This window comes from Ziziphus jujuba, chromosome 8 (assembly GCF_031755915.1).
Source record: "Ziziphus jujuba cultivar Dongzao chromosome 8, ASM3175591v1".
Lineage (NCBI taxonomy): Eukaryota > Viridiplantae > Streptophyta > Magnoliopsida > Rosales > Rhamnaceae > Ziziphus > Ziziphus jujuba.
In genome coordinates, this window is record NC_083386.1 from 8,229,541 (window position 1) to 8,254,530 (window position 24,990).

General features: G+C 35.9%; 1 protein-coding gene across 1 annotated transcript; it reads left to right on the top strand.

Moving 5' to 3' along the window:
* Positions 1-1,352: 1,352 nt before the first annotated feature.
* Positions 1,353-3,971, top strand: LOC107434159 (23 kDa jasmonate-induced protein). The gene is made up of 3 exons (XM_016045582.4): positions 1,353-1,567; positions 2,799-3,265; positions 3,527-3,971. Exons 2-3 carry the CDS (start codon positions 2,801-2,803, stop codon positions 3,761-3,763), a joined length of 702 nt encoding a protein of 233 aa, XP_015901068.3. The 5' UTR covers positions 1,353-1,567; positions 2,799-2,800; the 3' UTR covers positions 3,764-3,971.
* The last annotated feature ends 21,019 nt before the right edge of the window (positions 3,972-24,990 follow it).

The window sequence follows — 24,990 nt, forward strand, 5'->3', positions numbered from 1 at the left end:
ATAACACCAAATGATGGAGACATTTTTTCTTTGTAAATCAAAATGAAATATATAAATATTAGTTTTCCGAATATCAGACTCATCAAGAACAAAATAAATATATTTTATATATGTGGTATTTGCATAAACATCTTGGTCCCCTTAGCACGAAAAATTATTCAATAGAAATGGTGTATTATCCTATGTGGTACACATAGCGAATTATATAAGTACATGTATAATATCAATAACACATCAGATTTTGAACCAAATCAGCAACTAACACCGTTTCCCTCTTCTATTCACTGTCAATCTTTTTTTCTGTTTTTTAATAATAATATTATTTATTGTTATTATTTTTTAGTTTTATCCTTCGTTTTTAGGCTTTTGGCAAAAACCTTTATCCCCTTTCTATTGTTTCTTCTTTTCGGTGGTGATTTCATCAAGATTCCATACAAGAACGAATAATCTAACTTTTGAAATAAGTATTGGGGTTTTATAGCTTTAGCTTCCTTAACCATTTTCTCTTCCTTGCATCATCCAATATCCTCGAAGGAATTAGATTTTCTCTTACGAATAGGTCTCATAAAATAAAATTATTTTGGATTTTGGAATGCCATCTCTTTCTTTCTTCTCTCTCCCCTTTCTTCTAAAAATTAATTTGTTTCTAGTAAAACCTAATTTCATTTCTTGCCGAAATATATATAATGAGTTTATACTTCAATTCCTTGAATTTATGAATATTTAATGGCAAAAATGAGAAAAATTAATTTTAGAAATTTTACTGTTAACGAATTTGTTTAGTAATTCTAGTTCTGTCTTTTATTGTTACATAATTTGGATCATTGTGTGTTTGGATTTGGAATTTTTTTCTCTGTTGATCAATAAGTATTTTGCACAAAATAAATATAAATTTTGAGCAAGATTGGAGGTATCGAGCAAAGTGTGCGTTTAATGGAGATGGAGAGATCTGAGCAAGTATATGAGGAAGAAAAATCCCTTTCCAAAACAGAATTAATAATTAAAGAAGAATAAAAAGTTGATAATAGTACTAGTTGGTAATTTGGCATCGTAAAACAATGAGTGGTTAATGATACAGATGGTTTCTTTTTATTTGTTATGTATACCAAATCACATGCCACACATTGAACATTGAATAGTTTCTCCCTTTTACTAAGAAACAAAAATAATTATGAGTCCCACTCCATTGATGATAAAAGTAAATTCTCCATTATTAAAAAAAAAAAAGCTAGATTCTCATTGATTGAAGATAAAATTTGCGAGGATAAAAATATGTACTATGTACTATTAAAGATAAGACATAGACCATTTTGAGTACGTTTTGCAAGTGGTATAAGTAGGTATTGTATTGTGAAACACAGTGTTTGGTTGCCAAAAATATTGCATTATGTAATATGCTTGTGTGTTTTATGATCTGGTCACGGTGTATTACTAATATACTAGATTTTCTTTGTATTATCTAATACAACATATCGAATTCTCCCTCATCTGCAACTACATCATCTCTCCTTCTAAAAACTACACTGTAGACCGGCTTCACAACTGCGCCCCCTTAGATATTCTTCAAGTAAGGCATCTCTTTTTCTTGTATCAAAGCTTTCCTTTAGTTTCCTTCTTTTTTTCTTTGTATTATTTTTATTTATTTTTCTCTCTTTTCATCTTTAATTTTTTCCTTCCTGTTATCTGTCAATTACAAAAAAACTAGACTTCAATCGCGATCTGTTTTCTCCCAACATCTACACGGTTGATCTTTGCAAAAAATGGCTTTTTAATTTTTTTTTCTTTCTTCATGGCCAACTGGTTCTCTTGTATGTTTTCTATCAAGATTATGCTTTTCTTTTCTTTTTTTTTTTCTTTTTCATTTCATGGCCGATTGGATATTGTGGTTTTGGAGATAAGCTTCCAAAATCTTAGACCTTCCTCTCTGTCTCTGGCATTGTGATTTCGAGGATAAGCTTTTGACTATCACTGGTTTTTTTATACTTGGGAAAACAAAAGTAATCATGTCTTAACAGGGTTGAAATTACAGAGAGAAAAAGCCATAACCCATAGTGTTGAAATTACATGGAGTAAAAGAAAATCTTAGTTTCTTCCAAATATAATTTCTTCCAATTATAACTAATTAAAGAAACCAAATAAAACAAATGATTCAAGCAAAAAAAAAAAAATAATCCAAAAAAAGGGTAAACACTAAGGAAGATTATATTTGTTTTTGTTTTCGTCTGAGATAATTACATTCCATAGCATTTTTTCCCATTAAGAAATTCTTTATTTAAATATATATATATATATATATATATGTATACTCTACCTTTCCTACTTCGTCTCGCTACTTTACTTTTTACTCGTAGAGTCTTTAGCATTTAGGATATCATGCGGTTGTATTTTGTCAATTCCGAAAAGAATAACCAAATATTATTCTCTGCAAAATATTTTCATTGTCGGTAAGGCATGTTCAATGAAATATGAATTGTTAAAATTATCAATGCTATATAAGCAATATAAATATTGTTTTTTTTTTTTAAAAAAAAACTTTTCAATGCTAATATATAAAATGAAAGTGAAGCTGGTTTTAGATATTGAGAGTTTAAAAGCAAATTTTTTTTAAAAAAAATATTTTTTTTAAAAAGAAACAAAAAAAAAAGGTCATTAAATATGTAATTGATTAATATTTACTACTAATAGGGTTTTTATATAGTACAATTAACTGATTGTTAATTTTTATATCACAGAGCAAATCACAATTATCATATACACTTAATTTTGTCAATTTTTATGGGAATTTTAAAATGTTTCAGATATGGGAGACGGTTTGTTTGGTAACCCCATCACAAACTCAACTTTAGAAGGACTGCCTGATTATGTAGATAAGAAGAATATAGAACGCAAAGACAGAGCTCGTGTGGCTCTCAACATGAAGAATGCAGAGGAAAAGAGTGTGAGAGCTGGCCAGTATCTGCAGAACATGAAGGAACAATGTAATGGTGACCTTGGGGGAACACTTTGCCTACTCTATAATGCTACTGGGGATCCTATAAGGTATGTTACCAACAAGGATTTCTATGAAGGACATGTCGGACCAACTCCATATCCAATAGAGATTGCCAATGGACAATGGGCTGCCTTTTTGCATGTTCCAAAATCGACTAAGTCTCCTTACTCTGTTGGGGCTATTGTGTATCGTGGAAAGGACCCAAGAGGGGTTGATTGTGATTGGATGGTGTCATGGGACAACGCTACTGATAAAGAAACGTATAGAACCAAGGTACGTATATTTATAGTACCCTTCAAACTTTCAATACATAATTATTAGGTACAGGGATGGGAAGGATGGGACAAGATTAAGATAGCGTAAAATCTACATATATGTTTGTCATAATATTCGATTATGATAAAAAATTGGCAAGCAGATCCAAGTAAGAGCTTGGGTTTAATTTTTTCCACCGAGGACAACGTTATAAAATGTGCTTTTGTTTGTTTATTTTTGTTTTTATCATTTTACAATTTTGATAAACAAAAAGTACAGGTATATTCGGAGGTCCGTGAAAAAGACTACTTCTTCAGTTGCGATTGGGAGGCAATATATAAAAAAACGCAGGTTAGCGGCGTTTGTCATGATGGCGTTAAAGACGCAAACAACAGGCACGGATGCTCCTTATCTGCATCCATTGGTAATAGCAGATTCCCCCATACTTGTTGCAGTATTCACCCTGCAAGACGTTTGATTTACTATTACAGTTCAATCAGATATCAATATCCTTAATGTGCTATGGTTTGGGCATGCTAGTTTATATGGTTTGAATAATGTCATTATGGTGTTTATCATATAACAATATTTGCTATAGTATTTTATCATATTAGTGTCTTATTTGGTATTGTATTTGTATTTTAGAAGTATTTGTACTGCTACTTTGTGAGTCCAAAAATAAATAAACATATAAAAGGGTGGTAATGTGTCTGGCTTTAAATTATATTCCAATGTATTATTTTTGTTTTTTGTTTTTTTTATATGCCCTATCTTAAAAATTACAGCAACAAAGTTTAGCTGAAGTAATTATTAGAAAAAGTTAAATATGTTTGGGCACCCATTAAATTATGAAAAATGATGTTTGTGAGCAGTGATCACTATCACTATCCTATATGGCAGTAGATCTATATGGCAGTAGATCCATGTGTATATATCAATAAAAATAATTTCTATGGCAGTGAATCTAATGTATATATAAAAATTATATATATATATATAGATCCACTATTATGTAAAATAGTGATAATTACCACTGATGATATATAGTGATATTCTTAAAATATGTCATGATTATACTTAGATTTATTAAGAAAAAAAAAAGAAAAAAGATGCTGCTGGGATTTTAATGAAGCTAGCTAATTAATGGCCACTGGAAAACCACCATTGGTAAATGGAGTAATTTAAAACTTGTTCGTTCAAGTTTTAAATTTTAGAGTCCCAAATAAAAAAAAATTAGCAAACAATGACCAAATTTTTTGCGTAAAAGAAAATTTTCTTCTAGTAAAGAAAAGAAAAAATAAAGAAGAATATAACATCTGTGACACAAGACGTGCGCTATTAAACTAATTGCAATGAAACTCTCTTATTATTACGAATGTATCAGCTTAGAAGTTTGTCTTTAACTAGAATTGTATAGATTATTTAATTTTTTAATTTATATATTAAAAGGATAAATCTAGAATGGTTAAATTTTTTTATCAAAATTTTGTTATCTATAATTGACGTATTATAAATGATTTATGTTCCAAATAAGGCAATATCAATTTAATACCGTTAAAAAATATCACATAATTAGTTATTAAAATTTTAATAAAAAAAATTTGATATTTATAGTAGTGTTCATATTAAAATAATAATTTTTATTTCTTATAATCCAATTGAAACGGTGTTATATATGTATATATATGTATATATATATATATTCATAGACCACCATATGATTAAAGAAATTAAGATGGAAATGAAGATTATCGCTGCAAAGGAAGGAAGAATCTCGTTCTTAATTACGTCAAATAATGTTTCCCCGTGAATCATGAAAGACTTGCAGTATATTAAGATGGGCTTTTAATATCCTGCGATGGGTTTGAACGGAGTGGAAAAATACAAGAGACGTAAAGAGAGTTAAGCTGTGAAGCATCAGGAAAACAAAAAATGGTAATAAATACATAGAAAAGTGAAGTGTTTTTTTATGAAAAAAAAAAAAAAAAATGACAAACAATCTGACAGAGGCACACCAAAGAAGATTAATAATACTATCTTTCGATATTTTCTTACTGGGATTCTTTTAAAGGATTTGTAGATTAGGCTGAAATGTGCCAAGTGTTTGGCTGCAAAGAAAATTGAATGAAGCTCATTTTCCTCCCAATTGAATTATCAGTGTTATTATTTTTCCAGTTTTCCTAAGCTTTGGATTGATTCTTTTTCCCCCCAATAATTTTTTTGTTTTTTCTTTAGTTATATGGAATCAGCACTGTCCCTCTAAGTTGATTACGATTTTACCTCCATTACTGGACTAGGAATTTCAAATCTGGAAGTGAAAAAAAAAAATAAAATAAAAAGCAAACGAAGAGAGCGACAATGGCAGCTACTTCTTCATCTTCATTGTTGTTGAAGGTGGGACCAGCCGTCAAATGCTAAGCCCTGAGCATATAGGACGCCGCCTCCGCTAGAATACGCCACCTTCTTTCAACAGCGCCAGCGCTCGTTTATTCTGCTCGGCGTCAAGGATCGCGGCTGCAATAGCTTATCCTACACTCTCAATTATGCTGGTATGGCTCTTAGTGTTTAATTATCAAGTCCTTAATTTTTCTCTTTTGCAAAAGAATTAGGTTTCCATTTAATCTGGATTTTAAATCTTGTTTAGAAATTTAACATTGTAAACATACTGAAGAAAAAACCAAAAAAAATAAATAAATAAATAAATTGGGGAGAGTCCAAATTACATTTGACGAGTGTGTAGGTGCTGTTTTTCATCGTTGACTTTTTATTAAATTATTGACGAAAAAGCGGTGAAACTAAAAAGTTTTAAGAAATTTGTATGATTGTATGTACCCTGGTGTAAGAAGGGTTTGAGGAATGTTTTTGCAGTAAAACAAATGGTCCAAGGAAGACAAACTTTGACTTCTTCTTCTTCTTCTTTTTTATTATTATTATTATTTTTTTTTTATTTTTTTTCTCTACAGAATCTTTAAGGCTACACTTGTTGGGAATCAAATTCCAAATGTAGAGGGGTAACAATTGAACAAATGTAATCTGTGATATGACAGTAGTCTCAATGTTGGCTTTTACATGCTTTCATAGAAATTTTTATAGTCAAGTTGCTTTGGCAGTTTATAATGTTGTGCCTTGTGTGGTCTTGAACCAGTCGATCCATCAAATATAAGAAGAAAACTGAGGGTAGCCTCTTCTTATTTTGGGTTGTGTCTTGAATTTTGTTTGGGTCGATGATCCTCATGCTAATTCTCTTCTTTTGATCCATGGCCTTTTTTCAAAATTTTTTTTAAGATATAATAGTTTAGGTGTTAAAATGCAAGAGGAGACAAAATGCATTTAACTCTTGTTATTTTATTTATTTTTTTAAATTAAAGATAAAGATTCAGACTTGGATTATTGTTGGAGAGGCGACACAGGGACTTTAGCTAATTAATTTAAAAATAAAACTTCGTCGGTGGATAAATTGTCAATACAACAATATTACCAATTTGTAACGTTTGAAAGTGGGTTGATTTTGGTTTAGTGATGAATGATGATTAGAGATGGATGGATCGGCAACTGGAATTTAGAGCAACCGCTCGTTGAAACAATGGATCCAACAAAGCGGGATCTATGAAACGAGCTCCTTCTAAGTCATTCAGAACCATCATGCCAAGAACAGCCAAACATCCCTACAGGCCTTAGACTTGATGTGCTCTGACTCTGTCTAAGACTCTTCAACAAGCCCGTCGGGCCCAAATTTAGGAATGTTCCTAGAAAGAGAAGAAAATAGGACAACCCATAAATAGGCTCCCACTCAGAAAAAATTAAAAAACGGTCATGATTAATTTAGCAGAGTTTAAACTATCATTCATTTATATAACCCGTTTTACATTTAATTAGGGATAAATGATAAATGGTGATAATAAAACAGTAGCCATTATTATGCAAAACATAAACACTATTTTATATTTCTTAGTTAATATTCTAATTCTTTCTGAAAATATTGTGCAAAATCAATATTATTTACAAGAGACTTATTTTAAAGATATATTAGGCTCCAACAATCCAAACAAATTTGCATGATTCTTTATAAGGAAACTAAATATGTTAATAAAAATGTTTGGAATTTTAGGCACTTGGTAATCCTTGAAAAATGTCTCCCTACATCAACACATTAATATCTTGGCAACAACTATTATAAAATTTTTCGATATATATATATATATATCTATATAATTGGGCACTTGGATCACCTCAAATAACTTTCTGAATCTTTTCTGCAATTTTTTTTTTTGTTTAAATCAAGAAAGTCGATGTCAACAAGAAAGAAAACCTTCTCTATTCAATAGCTGTAGCAAAAAATCATCTCTATTCAATGAGAAACGAAACGAAACATGATCACTATATGATAATCAAAACATGAAAAATAAATTAACAACAAATTATTAGCAAAAGAAGTACCGTGTATACATTAATTTGTTCCCCAAGCTTCCAATTTATTACTTTCTCCATACAGGTAATGAAGAAATCTCAAAGATTCTGTATTTTTCCTTTTCTGCTTACTTTCTTTTCTTACTTATTAATCTTCTAGTGGCCAAAAAAACCAACCAAATGAAGGAAAAACAGTAAGTGAAAAAGAAAAAGATGGAGTCTTGCTCTTAATTAATCCAGTCGCTAATCTTTTGGGTTCCTTCATGCAGTCTTTCAGAAAAGGCATGCACACGGCGCGCGCACACACGTACATATCATGGAATTCTGATGCTAATACAAATCAATTTAAATAATAATTCTTGCAACTAAGTACTTTCAAAAAGGGTTTTCTAGTGGATTTATAAAAATATTCATTTTATGATAATATATTATATATTAATCGGACGCTTAATATACGTATATTCTTTTTTCTTTTCTTTTTTTGAAATACCAAATAATATACCGAAAACAAAACTATAAAAGTACAAGAATAGACCACCATTCAGGAATTGACTTTCCTAATTTGTTAGTAAAATATAAAACTTGTAACTTTTAATTGTATAAAACTAAACTAAAAAGGATAATGGACTGCTTATTACTATAAATTATGCATTAGCCTTAAGTTTCTAGAAGGCATGTTAAAAAAATAAACAAATATTTTTTATATATAAAAATAATGAAATTGAATAACTTAAAAACAAAAAATTTTTTAAATGAAATTAACCAAATTGGTATGCCATTTACAATCACACCTATAAAGTCATATATAAATTTGGAACACCAAAACAAATTATTGTATATAATAAAATAAATAAACAAAATAAAAATTTGGACGTACGTACTCAACTCTTTCTGCGGCCAACCACTTATCGATCGTAGGTGTGTATTTGGTGATTACATTAGTAACTGTCATTTTTAATAATTTTACCTCATTACAGACTTTTTTACTAATAATTTTACCTCATCAGACTTTTTTCTTAATTTATAGTAATATTTTTTTCTCATCAGACTTCGCCATATAGCCTGTTGTAGCATTATTTCAATATTGGATTCTAAGAATATTAATGAACATATACATAACAAGTAATTAAAATTATTTTGTACAATTCTAATTGTAACCAAACTCCATTTTTACTTGTATTTTTATTATCTAGAATTTGTCTTTAACTAGGAATATTATTGGATAAAGTTTAGAAAGTTTATTTTATAACAAATTCTCTTCCAGTACTACTTTTATAAGAACTTTGAATGATCATGTAGTATTATTTCAATTGGATTCTAATTATATATATATATATATATATATAAAAGGAAATTGTTTGGTGCAGATTACATCTAAACTGATTTTTTTTTTTTTTTAAAAAAATACATCAGCTTAAATATGGTCCGTATACAGATCAGTTCGCACCGTAAAATTACTCTATATACATATACACTTATATACATATATAAATATAATGTAAGCAGCTCCATAAGAACACCATGATTGTAGTGGTGAAGAATTGGAATAGTCATTCTTAATTACATAGAAAGATGCCTCTCCATGAAGGATGAGTGCCTTGCAGTATATTGAGTAGGGGATTGTTTCATTATTTATTTATTTTATATTCATGCAAATAAAATAAATTTTTAGTTTTAAATTTTATTTTTTAAAAATCTTTAAATCATATCAAATTGATTGTATATGTAATCTGATTTGATTTTTCTTTTTATGAATTTAATTACAAATTAACAAATTGTTCAACTCCAACATAATACGCCCCTTCACAGTATACTTCAAGTTCATTCATTGTTCACGCAAGAAACATCTTTCTTTGTGAGTGAGAATGAAATATAATATTTATCTTCAAAGTTGTTTTGAAACTGATTAAGAACATGCCTATATACGTATAATATATTTTACACAGTAAGCAATTATAGTGGCGTAACTTAATTAAAGAAGCCTTTTTTCCTATTTCCCAGCTATAGTTTGACTTCTTTGCTGCCAATATAATTAAACGGGTAAAGTAATTTTCAGTAGTTTTTCGTAATTACCTTATAGATTACAAAGGCCTTTTTTTTTTGTTTTTTTTTTAAAGACTACAGTGGTTTTAGCATTAATTATTAATTGTAAGTCATCCTATTTTTAACTCATTATGCGTATTGTGTCATTAGCATGATAGGATCCACTCCGGAAATCATCCTAGGATCTCCTAGGAGTCCTGCCTAGTGAAGTTCCATTGGATAATCCTTAAATGATATCCAATGGAACCTCACTTAAAATGTAAACAACCGAATACAAACATTATCAATAATATCTCAATATATAAATATAATTAAATCCACAACAATACAAAATTCATAACTGGTTTATTGTACTACAGGCCATAACTACATATGTATATAATATAGTCTCTACTGCATCCAATATTTAAATCAGGGTATTCTAAGAGTGTAAACAAGGTTTAGAAGTGCAAGTGAATAATAAATGAGTCCAGAAAAATAAGGATAAAATAAGAAAGAATAAATACTGTTGTTGTCATGGAAAGAACGAAATGATAAGTGGTGCACGAGATAAACTGTACTAATTGCCTGGACTTAGGGGAATGAATTTAAAACAATAAAATGTGAGATAAAAAAAATCTCATAATAGAAAAATATTAATTTATTTCCATAAGAATCTTTCTTTCAAGACCTTTCATTCCACTCGTCTGAAAAGTTTCTCGTTTAAAATCATTTCATAAAACCCGATCCTGTACCCAATTTAATATCATAAAATCGATGCTCAAAAGTATTAAAAAAAATGAACAATCAATATAATATCACAAAATATCTTAAACAAGATATAAATATTGATCATAAAATCTTATAACTATATTTCCACGAAATAAATATGAAAATGTAGAAATAACCACAAAATCTGAAACCAACAATGTAACAGCCCAGTACCACCCGCATCAAGATATTGTCCTCTTTGGCCCAGGGTTCACTCCCTCTCTCCCCCACTGGCCTCAAGGTTTTGTCAAAACGAATCTTGAAGGGAGAGGTATCCACAGCCTTATAAAGACCGCTTCGTGCCCCTCTCCAACCGATGTGGGATGTTATAATTCTCCCCCCTTGAGGCCCAGCGTCCTCCCTGGCACACCGATCCGGGTCCGGCTCTGATACCACTGTAACACCCCGTCCCAAATCGCACCGGAATCCGTGCACGTTGACCGAGGTTGACCGTTGACCGAAGGGGGTCAAAAGTTGACTTTTTGACTCGGTGAGAATTTTGAGTTGACTAGGGTACCGTGGCGAAGTGCACGATGCCACGAGTTCGTAGACTGGTAGCACGTCGAAAACGGAGCTACGGTTTGAAAGTTATGGACGAAACAAGTTGCGGTCCAAACTGTCCAAGGGGTGTCGGAGTTGACTTTTTGTTTATGGGGAATTGAGCTTTGAATCATGCATGGTTGTGAAGTGCTCGTCGATACGAGTTCACAGACTAGCGGCACGCTCAAAACGGACATCCGGTTAAAAAGTTATGGACGTTTGAAGTTTACCGGATACCGTATTATTTTAATGTTTTTGGGTCGGTGAACAGTGAAACACCACGTGTCAGCTTCTGATTGGTCCACGTGGCATGAACAGTGTCACACAGGGGTTTTATTTGTTAAAACACTCGGGGAAGAGAGAGAAAGAGAGAGAGGAGAGAGAGAGAGAGATAGTCACCGGCCGCCGGTCATTTTCACGTTTTCCGGCCTAGTTACTGTACACGCGCCGGCCAGCCAGATTGCCCACCTCATTTCCGGCAAAACCTCCAAATTTCACGGCGAACGGCCGCCGGACGCGCCCGGATCGGACGTCCGAAGTTTGGCGGCGATTTTTCCCCCTCCACCGCCGGCCACCGCGAATCGACACTGTTCCGGCCATTTCCTGACAGCCTTGATCCTCTCCTCAAGTCCGGCCTACCCACCAAAAATCACGGCCATCGGACCACCGACGCGCCGGGATCGGAGCGTTTTCCGGCGAGGGGTCGGAAATCTTCAAACGGTGATTTCTCCGCCGTCCGACCTCTGTTTTGCTCACCGCCGGTCCCGTTGGATTGCTCTCCTCACGATCTACAAGTCTGCAAAATTTCACAGCCAACGGCCACCGCACGCACGCGCCGCCGGCGACGGTTGCCGGTGACCGCGGCGGCCCGCCGGAAAATACTGTTCCGGCAAGTACCCGAAATTCCGGCCAGCTCCAGTCCGCAGTGTTCGACCTCCTGAACCCAAATCCGACTTCCGTTTCCGCCAATTCGCGACGGTTTGGGAGAATTGCGGAGTCGAAACTCGAAAAGCTTTCCGGCGAGATTCCGACCCCGTCGGGTCCGATCACCGGAAAGTAAGACCGAATCCGTGATCCTCATCACGCGAGCTTCGATTCGGTATATAACTCGTAAATTCTAGATAACGTTTGTGTTTTACCCCCAGGTACCGGGTATTATTTATCAGAATAAAATATTAATTTATTTGACTGTCTGTGAATTTTGTTCTAGGAGCACCGGTGAGTCGTAGAATTGATCCCGTAGTGGATCGTGGGTTAATTGCGTGCTTCAGGTGAGTGACCCACCTTCAAATTAATTTTGGGAAATTTAATTTGTGAATATAATATGTGTGTGATTTAAATATTTGGAATTTAAATTCTATGTGCCAAATATTTATTCAATTTATTATGGAATTATTTATGAATTTATTGGATTTAAGAAAATGTGCATTTTATAAAAGTATGCCATGTGAAATTATTTTATGGATTTGAGGATTTTGAAATTGGTGTGGTTTTAATAGTAAAATGGGCACGATTTGATTTTCAAATATTTCAAGGAAAATATTTGGTTATATTGGTGATTTCAATTTTTATAAAATATGCCCATGGAATATTATGAGATTTGATTATGATATTTCGAGAAATTATTATGCTTGGAAAAATGTGGATATTTGAATTGATGGATTTTGGGAGTTGGTGGATTTGAAAATCATGGAATTTATGGTATTGATTATAAAGAAATTACGGAGAATTTCCGGGTTCAAACGGATGGATTATGCCCGCTATGCTTATGAAAAATGTGAAATTTGTTATATAATTTAAAATTGTGAAATTTATGATTTTTAGATGCACCGTGCACGTACTGGTGTTCTGTTTATATGTGATATGGTTAGTGTGCACACGGTTGTGATTAGCGCGCAGGTGGGTGTGATTAGCGCGCAGGTGATGTGATTAGCGCGCAGGTGGGTGTGAGTAGCGCGCGGTTGATATTATGAGGGTGTCTTGTGGATGCCATCGGAGAGGGCGGCCACCCCCCTTTGGCCGGGACACCAGGTTAGCAGCGGCGCAGTGGGACGCCACGCGACCGTATGCCGGTTTCTCTCTATAACCTCCTGTCTGGCAGTACCTCGGGACGCTGGGTACTCTGGCGCCACTGGTATATAGTGGGTGCATCAAATGATTTTCAGAACTGCGTTTTAAAAATAAAATGTTTGGAAACTGAATTAGAATTAAAAATATAATTGTTACCGCTTCTGGTATTTAATTGATGTCTTGGTTTTCGGGGAATATGGATAAAGGGTTTTGTGAAAATGTTTTAAAAGGGGAACCTTTCCAACTGAGAGAATTGTAAGGGTTTTGAGAGAAAATATTATTTCCAAATAATTATTATTTATATACCTATTACCGTGGTATTATATTGTATAGTAGTAGGGTCGCTCACTGAGATGATTAGCATCTCACACTCTTAAATTCCGTTCCTCTAGGTATCAGGTTGTCGGTGTTCATTCGGAGCGGACTCGATCTTCATCGCTGTTTTACTTCGTGAAGTACCCTGTTCTTCTTTATTGCAGTTGTACTATTTCTTTCACTCTTGTTGTATTTATCTTGCACTGGATTACTGTATTTTTGTTTTGAAGTGCTGAAATTTGTGGAACCAATTTGTAGTTTGTGGGAGGAATAAGGGGATATTTTTGAAGTGTGTTTTCAGTGCAGGTAAATTTGTGGTAAGTAAATCCCTTAGGGGAGGTGCTGCCGGATTTTCCGTTGGAAGGTTCGGTGGTATTTCCCTGGGATCAGGGCTGTCTAGGGTTCCGGGGAAGGAATTCTGGACGGGTCCTGACACCACTGTAATAGCCCAGTACCACCCGCATCAAAATATTGTCCTCTTTGGCCCAGGGTTCACTCCCTCTCTCCCCCCTGGCCTCAAGGTTTTGTCAAAACGCGTCTTGAAGGGAGAGGTATCCACAGCCTTATAAAGACCGCTTCGTGCCCCTCTCCAACCGATGTGGGATGTTACAAACAATATATTCAAATGTAAACCATATACCATTCGATGTATCAATCTGTAAACTGTCAGGACCCGTTCAGAATTCCTTCCCCGGAACCCTAGATAAGCCCTGATCCTAGGGAAATACCACCGAACCTTCCAACGGAAAATTTGGCAGCACCTCCCCTAAGGGTAGGACTAACAAAAACAATTACCTGCACTGAAAACACACTTCTAAAAACATCCCCTTATTCCTCCCACAATACTATAAATTGATTCCACAAATTTACAGCACTTCAAAATAACAACAGCAGCAACCTAGTGCATAAATGATAACTACACGTCCAATACAGTATACAGAGCATTATACAGATAAATGTGGAATTTATAAAATGACAGATAAAGAAGCAATACAAGTTCGAAAGGAAAAAGGAAAGAAAAACTTCTTGAACCTTCGGCAACGAACTGAGACGTTGGGCTCGCCCCGAACAATCAACGTCTCCAACCTGGACCTAGGGGAATGGAATTTAAGAGTATGAGATGCTAATCATCTCAGTGAGTGACCCTATCTACTGTACACCTTTAATATTAATAGTATACCAAATAAAAGGATTTAATTAATCAATACCGAACAAATAAATAAACATTTGACGGTAATACTTTCTCTCAAAACCCTCACTATTCGCTCCGTTGGAAATGTTCCCCTTTTAAAATCTTTTCACAAAACCCTTTGTTCATATTCTCCGAAAACCAAGACGTCAAATAAGTACCAGAAACAGTAATAGTTATATTTTTAATTCCAATATAGTTTCAAAACATTTTATTTTTAAACACAGTTCTGAAAATCATTTGATGCACCCACTATATACCAGTGGCGCCAACAGTACCCAGCGTCCCAAGGTATCGCCAGACAGGAGGTTATAGAAAGAAACCGGCATACGGTCGCGTGGCGTCCCACTGCGCCACTGCTAACCTGGTGTCCCGGCCATAGAGGGGTGGCCTACCCTCATCCGATGGCAACCACAAGACAACCTCATAATATCACCTCCGTGCTACTCACACCCACCTGCGCGCTAATCATATCTGTGTGCACAGTATCCATATCACATAAAATCAGAACACCAGTACGTGCACGGTGCATCTAAAACTCACATTTTTAGATATCAAAACTCACATTTTTTCTTTGCATAAACATAGCGGGTATAGTCCATTCGCTTGAACCCGGAAATTCTCCACAATTTCTTTATAATCAATACCATAAATTCCATGATTTTCAAATCCACCAACTCCCAAATCCACCAATTCAAATATTCACATTTTTCCAATAGCATAGATAATTCTCGAAATATAATAATTAAATCTCATAATATTCCATGGGCATATTTTATAAAAATTGGTGTCACCAACATAAACAAATATTTTCCTCGAAATATTTGAAAATCAAATCATGCCCAATTTAATGTTAAAACCACAAGAATTTCAAAATTCTCAAAACCATAAAATAATTTCACATGGCATAAATTTATATAATACACATTTTCTTAAATCCAATAAATTCGCCAATAATTCCACAATAAATCAAATAAATATTTGGCACATAGAATTTATATTCCAAATATTCAAATCACACATAATATTCACCAATTAAATTCCCAAAATTAATTTGAAGGTGGGTCACTTACCTTAAGCACGTATCTCAATCAAGATCCTCCGTAGGATCGACTCCGCTACTCGCACGTGCACCTAAAACATCCACAGTACACCAAATCACAAATATTAATATTTTATTCGGGTAATTCCCAAATGAGTACCCGGGGAGCGAACAACAAACAATATCTAAAAATTACGAGTTATATACCGAATCGAAGCTCGAGTGACGAGGATCACGGATTCGGTCTTATTTTCCGGTGATCGGACCCGACGGGGTCGGAAACTCGCCGGAAAGCTTTTCGGGTTTCGGCTCCGCAATTCTCCCAAACCGTCAGGAATTGGCGAAAACAGATGCTGGATTCGGGTTCAGGAGATCGAACACAGTGGACAGAAGCCGGCGATGAGACTGGGTACTCACCGGAACAGTAATTTTCGGCGAGCCGCCGCGGTCACCGGCAACCGTCGCCGGCGGCGGCGCGTGCAGTGGCCGTTGGCTGGGATTTTTTGTAGATTTGTAGATCGTGGGGAGAGCAATCCAACGGGACCGGCGGTGAGGCAAACGGAGGCCGGACGGAGGAGAAATCACTGTTTGAAGAATTCCAGCCCCTCGCCGGAAAAAGCTCCGATCCCGGTGCGTCGGTGGTCCGGTGGCCGTGAAACTTGGTGGGTCGGCCGGACTTGAGGAGGGGATGAAGGCTGTCTGGCGCGTGTGGCTGGAAAATGGTCGGAAATGGGTCAATTGGCGGTGGCCGGCGATGGAGGGAAAAAGTTGTCGCCGATCTTCGAATGCTCGATCCGGGCGCGTCCGGCGGCCAATCGCCGTGAAACTTTGAGGTTTTGCCGGAAATGGGGACGGGAATCTTTCTGGCCGGCGCGTGCACAGTAGATCGGCCAGAAAATTTGAAAATCTCCGGTGGCCGGTCGGACTCTCTCTCTCTTTCTCTCTCTTCCCTGAGAATTTTGTCAAATAAATGCCACCGTGTGACACTGTTCATGCTACATGGACCAATCAGATGCTGACACATGGCATCACTGTGCACTTAAGCCAGATATAATAAAATAATACGGTATCCGGCGAATTTCAAACGTCCATAATTTTTTAACCAAACGTCCGATTCAAGCGTGCCGCTAGTCTATGAACTCGTATCGATGAGTACTTTACAACCATACAAGAGTCAAAACAAAATTACACAATGGTAAAAAGTCAACTCCCAGCACCTTCTGGATAGTTTGCACCTCGACTTGTTTGCCCATAACTTCCAAACCGTAGCTCTGTTTTCGACGTGCTACTAGTCTATGAACTCGGGGCATCATGCACTTCGCCACGGTACCCTGGTCAACTGGAAATTTCAACTGGAACAAAAAGTCAACTTTTGACCCGCTCGGTCAACGGTCAACCTCGGTCAACGTGCACGAATTCCGGTGCGATTTGGGACGGGGTGTTACATAAACTATGGAATACACCCATCTCACAATCCTTAATATCCGGAAGATATCATGGAAATAGTAAACCATTGGGACATATTCAACCTAATGGTATTGTGGCAATAATAACATGTGGGATAAATCCAACCTCACTGTCCATGGCAATAATATTCTGTGGGCTGAACCGAATCTCATGGTACCATGGCAATAATAACATGTGGGATAAACCCAACCTCATAGTCCGAGGCAATAATATTCTGTGAGTTGAACCCAACCTCAGGGTATCGTGGCAATAATAACCTGTGGGATAAATTTAACTTCACAGTCCGTGATAATAATATCCTATGAGCTGAACTCAACCTCACGGTACCGTGGCAAAACCCAGCATATTATAATATAATACTGAACCAAAACTCTGTTACTATATGGTACATTAATTAAAAATAACCAATACAGTATCCTTAAAACAATCTTATAAGATCATATATACTTTTCCAAATGATACTGTATCTTAAATTATCACTTAATGTTTAAATTCCACTGCTTATTTTAATATTCCAAAAATTTTAAAACATCAATTCATGCTAAAACCAGAAATACCACAGTAAAATATATTCACCATAAACCAATTTCAAATACATAAAATTTAAAATATTTGAACATGTTTAAAATCATATGATTTTCAATCCACTTTCTCAAATCAATTATTTTCCGAAATGATTTAAAATCATAATTCAATTACCATCATATTTAAATACCACAAGTCCATTTATGAACTCATTAAAATGGAAAACCGTTTAAAATATTATCAAACATCACTTAAAATGATAACCCATATAAGTAAAATCAAATATTATATATGCACAACCCAAGTATTTCAATCAAATGGTATATACATAAAATATTTGTAGCACATATATACTATACTATATACCCAAAACATTTAAAATAATTAACCACTCACAGTACTGCAGATGCTTACTCCTGCTTCCCTGCAGAACCGTTTTCAGACTCAACACGAGTGTCTGTAATATAATAAAAATATTTTACAGGTTCCAATTGTAACACCCCGTCCCGAAGTACAACGGAAATTTTCCAACTTTGACCGAGTGTGACCGTTGACCATTGACCGTTGACCGAAGGGATCAAAAGTTGACTTTTTGACTCAGATGGAATTCTAGGTTGACTGAGGTACCGTTACGAAGTACACGTTGGCACGAGTTCATAGACTAGTAGCACGTCAAAAACGGAGTTACAGTTTGAAAGTTATGAGCAAAACAAGTTGAGGTCCAAACTATCCAAGGGATGCCGGAGTTGACTTTTTATTCATGCAAAGTTGAGCTTTAACTCATGCATGATTGTGAATTATTCGTCGATACGAGTCCGTAGACTAGCGGCACGTCCGATTTGGACATGTGGTTTGAAAGTTATGGACCTGTAGAGTTTTTCAAATACTGTATTATTTTAATATTATTTTTAAACGTGTAACAATGTGCCACGTGTGACTTAATAAATGTGACCGTGTGTCACCATGATGAGATGCCACATGTCAACCATGCTTAATACCATATTATTTTATTATTGTTATTTTATATAATAATATTATTTTTAATGTTATTTAATTATTTTATTTTATTTTTTTATTTCTTTTCTTTTTTCTTTTTTTTCTTTTTCCCCACGTGGGAAAACACCAGCCCCCCCCCCCCCCCTCGAGCCTTCTTCTTTCTTCTTCTTCTTCTTCTTCCTTCTTCTTCCTTTCCTTTCCTTCCTCCTCTCGGGTTCTTGCCCTTTTTTTTTTTAATTCCGGCCACCACCTTGTTACACGCGCCGGCCAGAGAGGAGTGGGGGATGGAGGTGAGCTCGGTCGCAAAATTTCACAGCCACCAGTCGCCGGACGCGCCCAGATCGGGCCGAAAATTCTCTCTCCTATTTTCTTGTGTTTTTCGGCCAACCCAGCTCGACCCATACCTCTATTCACCCATTTTCGACCCCTCTGAGTCCATTTCCGGGGTTAGATTGCCCAAAATCTCCACCGTTTGAGAGATCCCTCAAGTTTCAACTCGGCCAAAACTGTCCGGCCAAATTCCGGCCACCGCCGGTTGAATTGAGCTCAATGGAGGTCGGTAATGTGATCCTCATCTCACAAGCTTTCCATAGACATATAATTTGTCAATTTTGGTTAACATTTGTGTTAGACCCCCCCAGGGACCGGGTATTATTTATCCGAATAAAATATTAATTTATTTGACTGTGTGTGAATTGTTGTTCTAGGAGCACGTGTGTGTCGTGAAATTGATCCCATGGAGGATCTTAGGTTAATTGCGTGTTTCAGGTGAGTGACCCACCTTTAAAATTATTTTGGGGTGATTAATTATATTTATATCGTGTTAATTTGATATTTAGAATTATGCTCATGTGGTAGAAATTTAATTATAATTGTGGGAAAAATATTATTTTATATATATATATATATTTACCCATTGATGCTAAACGGGATTTTGGGTTACTAAGAATTTCCCGATTATTATTATTGTAATTTAATTGTATTTATTACGCATGAGCAAAGTATTTTCATTAATTAATTGTGTGTGGTTTTTATATTTTCACTAAACGGGAGGTTCTGCTGGATTTTCCATTGGAGGGTCCGGTAGGGTTTCCCTGGGATCAGGGCTTGTCTAGGGTTCCGGCGAGGAATTTTGGACGGGTCCTGACAGTTGGTATCAGAGCTCTAGGTTCTAGTATTCCTAAGGGACTGTGCATTGTTGTGTGTCCTATCTGCGTCTAATCTCCCATTTTACCCGTCTTAAAGAGTTCTTTCCCTTTGTCTCGAAGCAAATTCGTTACCCGAGTTTAATTAACTCTAATCTTCGAGGGTGTCAATTCGAATCATCTATCCTAACGGAGAATTCCTATGGCCTACTCAATGGTCGAGGATTGCCTTTTCCTTATCGAAGGTCAAGCAATGGGGGGCAGATCCAATCTTTGAATCTTTTTGGGATCTGTAGCGATCCTAGATATAGAGTGAGTAGTTCTTATGTTTATGGACCACTACCATAAAGGAGTAAAGTTAAAGTGATTCAGCTTACCTGAAGTGGTGCTTCGTGGAGGAGTTAGGAGGCCTTTACCGTGGTTAATTTCTGTTCTCGTCTCCAATGAGCTATCGGAGAATGGTTGTTAAGGGTTTATGGCCCAGGTGGTTGATGCCAAAGAAGATAGTGAGCGTTGGAACCACTAATAGTGGGAAGCAATTCGAAAGCATTTTTCCCAATAAGTTACCTGGATTACGACCGTAAAAAGGATATCGAATCATTATTGATTTGACTTTGGACATCGATCTATTTCAGTACCGCCATGCCGTGCGACTCCATTAAAGTTAAAGGACTTAAAGGCTTAGCTGCAAGATTTGGTGAATAAAGGTTTCACTAAGTCAAGCTTATCATCGTGAATGGCATTTGTTTCGTTCATGGAGAAGAAGGATGATTGCCTAAGGGTGTATCGGCTACCAACGATTTAGCAAGGTCACCACCCATAATCGATACTTGTTGTCGAGTATGGATGTGTGTCGATCAACCTCAAAGTGTCAAAATATTTTTTCCGATCGATTATTAAAAATTAAATGCTTTTCAAAGTGATATTTGAAATTAAAGGTATTTTATTCAAGTATTTTTGTTTATGTTCGTACATGTATTTGTATGTTATATTGTTTGATATTATATTGCATATACTGCACCATACGGAGGCGGCGAACCAATGTGGTCCATGTAGAGCTAGCCCCATAATCATGTTGCCTACGAGTCCAGGGGATCGGACGGCCAATATAGGCAACCACCCTGGTTTGTATTGGTAGCAGAGTGCCGGCGACAGTTGGAATCATGGATCACGTAGCATGTTAGAAGGTATCGTACGTACCTCCATTACGAGCGTGCATATTTCATTTTATGCTATGGATTTTAAGATATGATTTTATACATTTATTCATGCTTTTATTATTGTTCCAATGTGGAATTTTAACAATTGTCTATGCAAGTTAAGGTATTTTAAACTAATTAAAATAATTTTCTTATTATTTATTATTTCATTGATTTAATAAGTAAATTTCATAAATTATATTTTGATTTTGAAGAAGTTTGGAAATTTAATTTGGGTTGATAAGTTGTATATATTTTATGTTGGTGGTATATTTGAAAAATATATTTTATTATTTGTTTTATGTTATATTTTTCCAAGAGCGACTTAAGGCTTAAGTATCGCCAATTGAGAATCTAAGAGTAGGAGATCGTTGAGTTCAAAAAGGAGATCCTAAAGGGAGCACGTGATTCGATGTATGTGATACACCCCAAAGGTATAAGGATATATGGAATGCTCACTAGATGACATTATGGTTTGGCACGATAAAGGAAGTTGCCGAATTGGAATCAAGGTATGTAAGCTGCCAACAAGTGGAAGCGGGAAGTAGAAATGTTAGCACACTTTTCCTGGTACAAGAGTGGTTCTTACCGAGACAAGTCAGTCAAGCTGTTCGTAAAGTGTATTATGAGTCTGCATAGAGCATCAATCACCATCACGACTATTTGAGATCCGAGCTTTGCTTCAAGACTATGATGAAGGTTAACAGATACACTTGGAGCAAGATTTAACGACTGCATCGCCTTTCACCATAGGCCAATGGACAAGCAAAGTGCAGAATTCACACTTGGAAGTTATGTTGAGACCGTGCATTATGCAATGTCGAAAGAAGCTGGATTGAGCAACTGGCATCGACAGAATTCGTTACGATATTAACTACCAAGCGAGCATCGAGATGTCTTCGTATGAGATTCTATATAGAAGGCAGTGTCGAACCCCACTATATTGGAGTGAAGTAGGTGAGGAGAAGCACCGTACGACGACCAACCTGAATTGGATGCGAACACCTATGAATGACTATGAATAAGGTGAAGGTCATCCAAGAAAGTTTGAAAGCCGCTCAAGATCGACAAATGAGTTAAGCCGACGTGCATGGAAAGGATGTTGAATTCAAAGTCCGAGATTAAGTTTTTGAAATTATCTCCGTAGAAGAGAGTTGTACGCTTTGGTTGATAGAGAGAGCTAAGTTCTCGTTATCTTAGTTCTACGAGGTTATTGGAAGAATTGGTTTTGTGGCATGTAAGTTAGTATTTTCGGGAAGCAAACATGGGTATGCAGCGTAATTCAAGTATTGTTGCTACGAAAGGACATCGAAGACCTATCATGTAAGAAGCGACTAATACAGATTTTTAAGTCATGAAGAATGCGTATGGGTCAATAAGACTATTTTCTCAAGTAAAGTCTCGTGGTGAATTAATCTAGTCGAGGAAGCGGCGTGGAAGCTCGAGGCACAAATCCGCAATCAATATCCTTATGCGTTTCAGTGACGTAAGAAATTTCGAGGACGAAATTTTTATAAGGGGGGAAGATTTTAACACCCCGTCCCAAAGTACAACGGAAATTTTCCAACTTTGACCGAGGGTGACCGTTGACCGTTGACCATTGACCGAAGGGGTCAAAAGTTGACTTTTTGACTCGGATGGAATTCTAGGTTGACTGAGGTACCATTACGAAGTACACGTTAGCACGAGTTCGTAGACTAGTAGCACGTCGAAAATGGAACTACGGTTTGAAAGTTATGAGCAAAACAAGTTAAGGTCCAAACTGTCCAAAGGATACCAGAGTTGATTTTTTATTCATGCAAAGTTGAGCTTTGACTCATGCATGGTTATGAAGTATTGTCGATACGAGTCCGTAAACTAGCAGCACGTCCGATTTGAACATGTGGTTTGAAAGTTATGGACCTGTAGAGTTTTTCAAATACTGTATTATTTTAATATTATTTTTAAACGTGTAACAATGTGCCACGTGTGACTTAATAAATGTGACCGTGTGTCACCATGATGAGATGCCACATGTCAACCATGCTTAATACCATATTATTTTATTATTTAATTATTTTATTTTATTTTTTTATTTCTTTTCTTTTTCCCCACGTGGGAAAACACCAACCCCCCCCCTCCCCCCCCGAGCCTTCTTCTTTCTTCTTCTTCTTCTTCCTTTCCTTTCCTTCCTCCTCTCGGGTTCTTGCCCTTTTTGTTTTTTTAATTCCGGCCACCACCTTGTTACACGCTCCGGCCAGAGAGGAGCGGGGGACGGAGGCGAGCTCGGTCGCAAAATTTCACGGCCACCAATTGCCGGACGCGCCCAGATCGAGCCGGAGAAGCCGCCGGTCGAAAATTTTCTCTCTCCTCTTTTCTTGTGTTTTCCGGCCAACCTAGCTCGACCCATACCTCTATCCCACCATTTTCGACCCTTCTGAGTCCATTTCCGGGGTTAGATTGCCCAAAATCCCCATCGTTTGAGAGATCCCTCAAGTTTAAACTCTGCCAAAACTGTCCGGCCAAATTCCGGCCACCGCCGGTTGAATTGAGCTCAATGGAGGTCGGTAATGTGATCCTCATCTCACAAGCTTTCCATAGACATATAATTTGTCAATTTTGGTTAACGTTTGTGTTAGACCCCCCCGAGTACCGGGTATTATTTACTCGAATAAAATATTAATTTATTTGACTGTGTGTGAATTGTTGTTCTTGGAGCACGTGTGTGTTGTGGAATTGATCCCATGGAGGATCTTAGGTTAATTGTGTGTTCCAGGTGAGTGACCCACCTTTAAAATTATTTTGGGGTGATTAATTATATTTATGTCGTGTTAATTTGATATTTAGAATTATGCTCATGTGGTGGAAATTTAATTATAATTGTGGGAAAAATATTATTTTATATATATATATATATATATATATATATATATATATATATTTACCCATTGATGCTAAACGAGATTTTGGGTTACTAAGAACTTCCCGATTATTATTATTGTGATTTAATTGTATTTATTACGCATGAGCAAAGTATTTTCATTAATTAATTGTGTGTGGTTTTTATATTATTTTATTTTTGGGCATAATTAGTTTAAATATTTTAAGGAAAGTATTTGTTTAAATTGGTGGTTTTAAATTTGATAATTATGCCCGTGGAATATTATTTGATGGATTTTGTGATTCGAGAAAAATTATTTGTATATCATTATCGATGATTTCGTATCGGAAATGTTAAAGGAAAATGTGGGATGGTGAATTTGAAAACTGATATATTTTCCACGGTGATTTTGGAAAATCGGTACGGTAATAATTAATTTAATAATTATTTTAGACGCACTCATACAGTATTGGTGTTCTGGTTGTATATGTGGTTAGAGGGCAAGTTAATATGTCTCCTGTGAGTTGCCATTGGACCGAGGGCAGGCAAGTTTTATTTAGTGCACATAGCCGCCTCCATCCGTGGCCTGGATGACGATTTCAGCAGCGGTGCTGTCGGGACGCCGAAGTACCGTATGCAAGTTTCTCTCTTTAACCTCCCCGCCAGTCGGTGCTCGGGACGCTGGGTATCGGAGGGCATCACTGGTATATGATGTGGTGCGTCAAGTATAAATTTTCAGATAAAAATTTCAAACTCGAAAGTGTTCAAAAATTATTTATTATATTTTATTACATTGTATTTATATTTGGGGTGGTTATCTAGTGTTTATTAAATTAATTGATCCCTTGGTTTTCGGGAAATACGAATAACGGGTTTTGTGAAAATGTTTTAAAAGGGAACATTTCCAACAGAGTGAATAGTGAGGGTTTTGAGTGAAATTATTACTTCCAATTGTTTATTATTTATTTATCTATTTAATTGTTGGTATTAATTAAGGTCCTTTATTTGTTATATTATTAATATTAAAGGTGTTTAGTAGATATGGTCACTTACTGAAATGATTAGCATCTCACGTTTTTAAATTCCGTTCCCCTAGGTCCAGGTTGGGAGATGTTGATCATCCGGGGCGAGCCCGACGTCTCAGTTCATTGCCGCAAGTCCAAGAAGTATTTCCTCCCTTTTTCCTCTCCATCTT

What these genes read in the sequence shown, in the direction of transcription:
- LOC107434159 (XM_016045582.4), top strand. Translation starts at nt 2,801, where the DNA reads ATGGGAGACGGTTTGTTTGGTAACCCCATCACAAACTCAACTTTAGAA. An exon ending in AAGAAACGTATAGAACCAAG is followed by an intron (nt 3,266 to 3,526) that starts GTACGTATATTT and finishes CAAAAAGTACAG; the next exon opens with GTATATTCGGAGGTCCGTGA.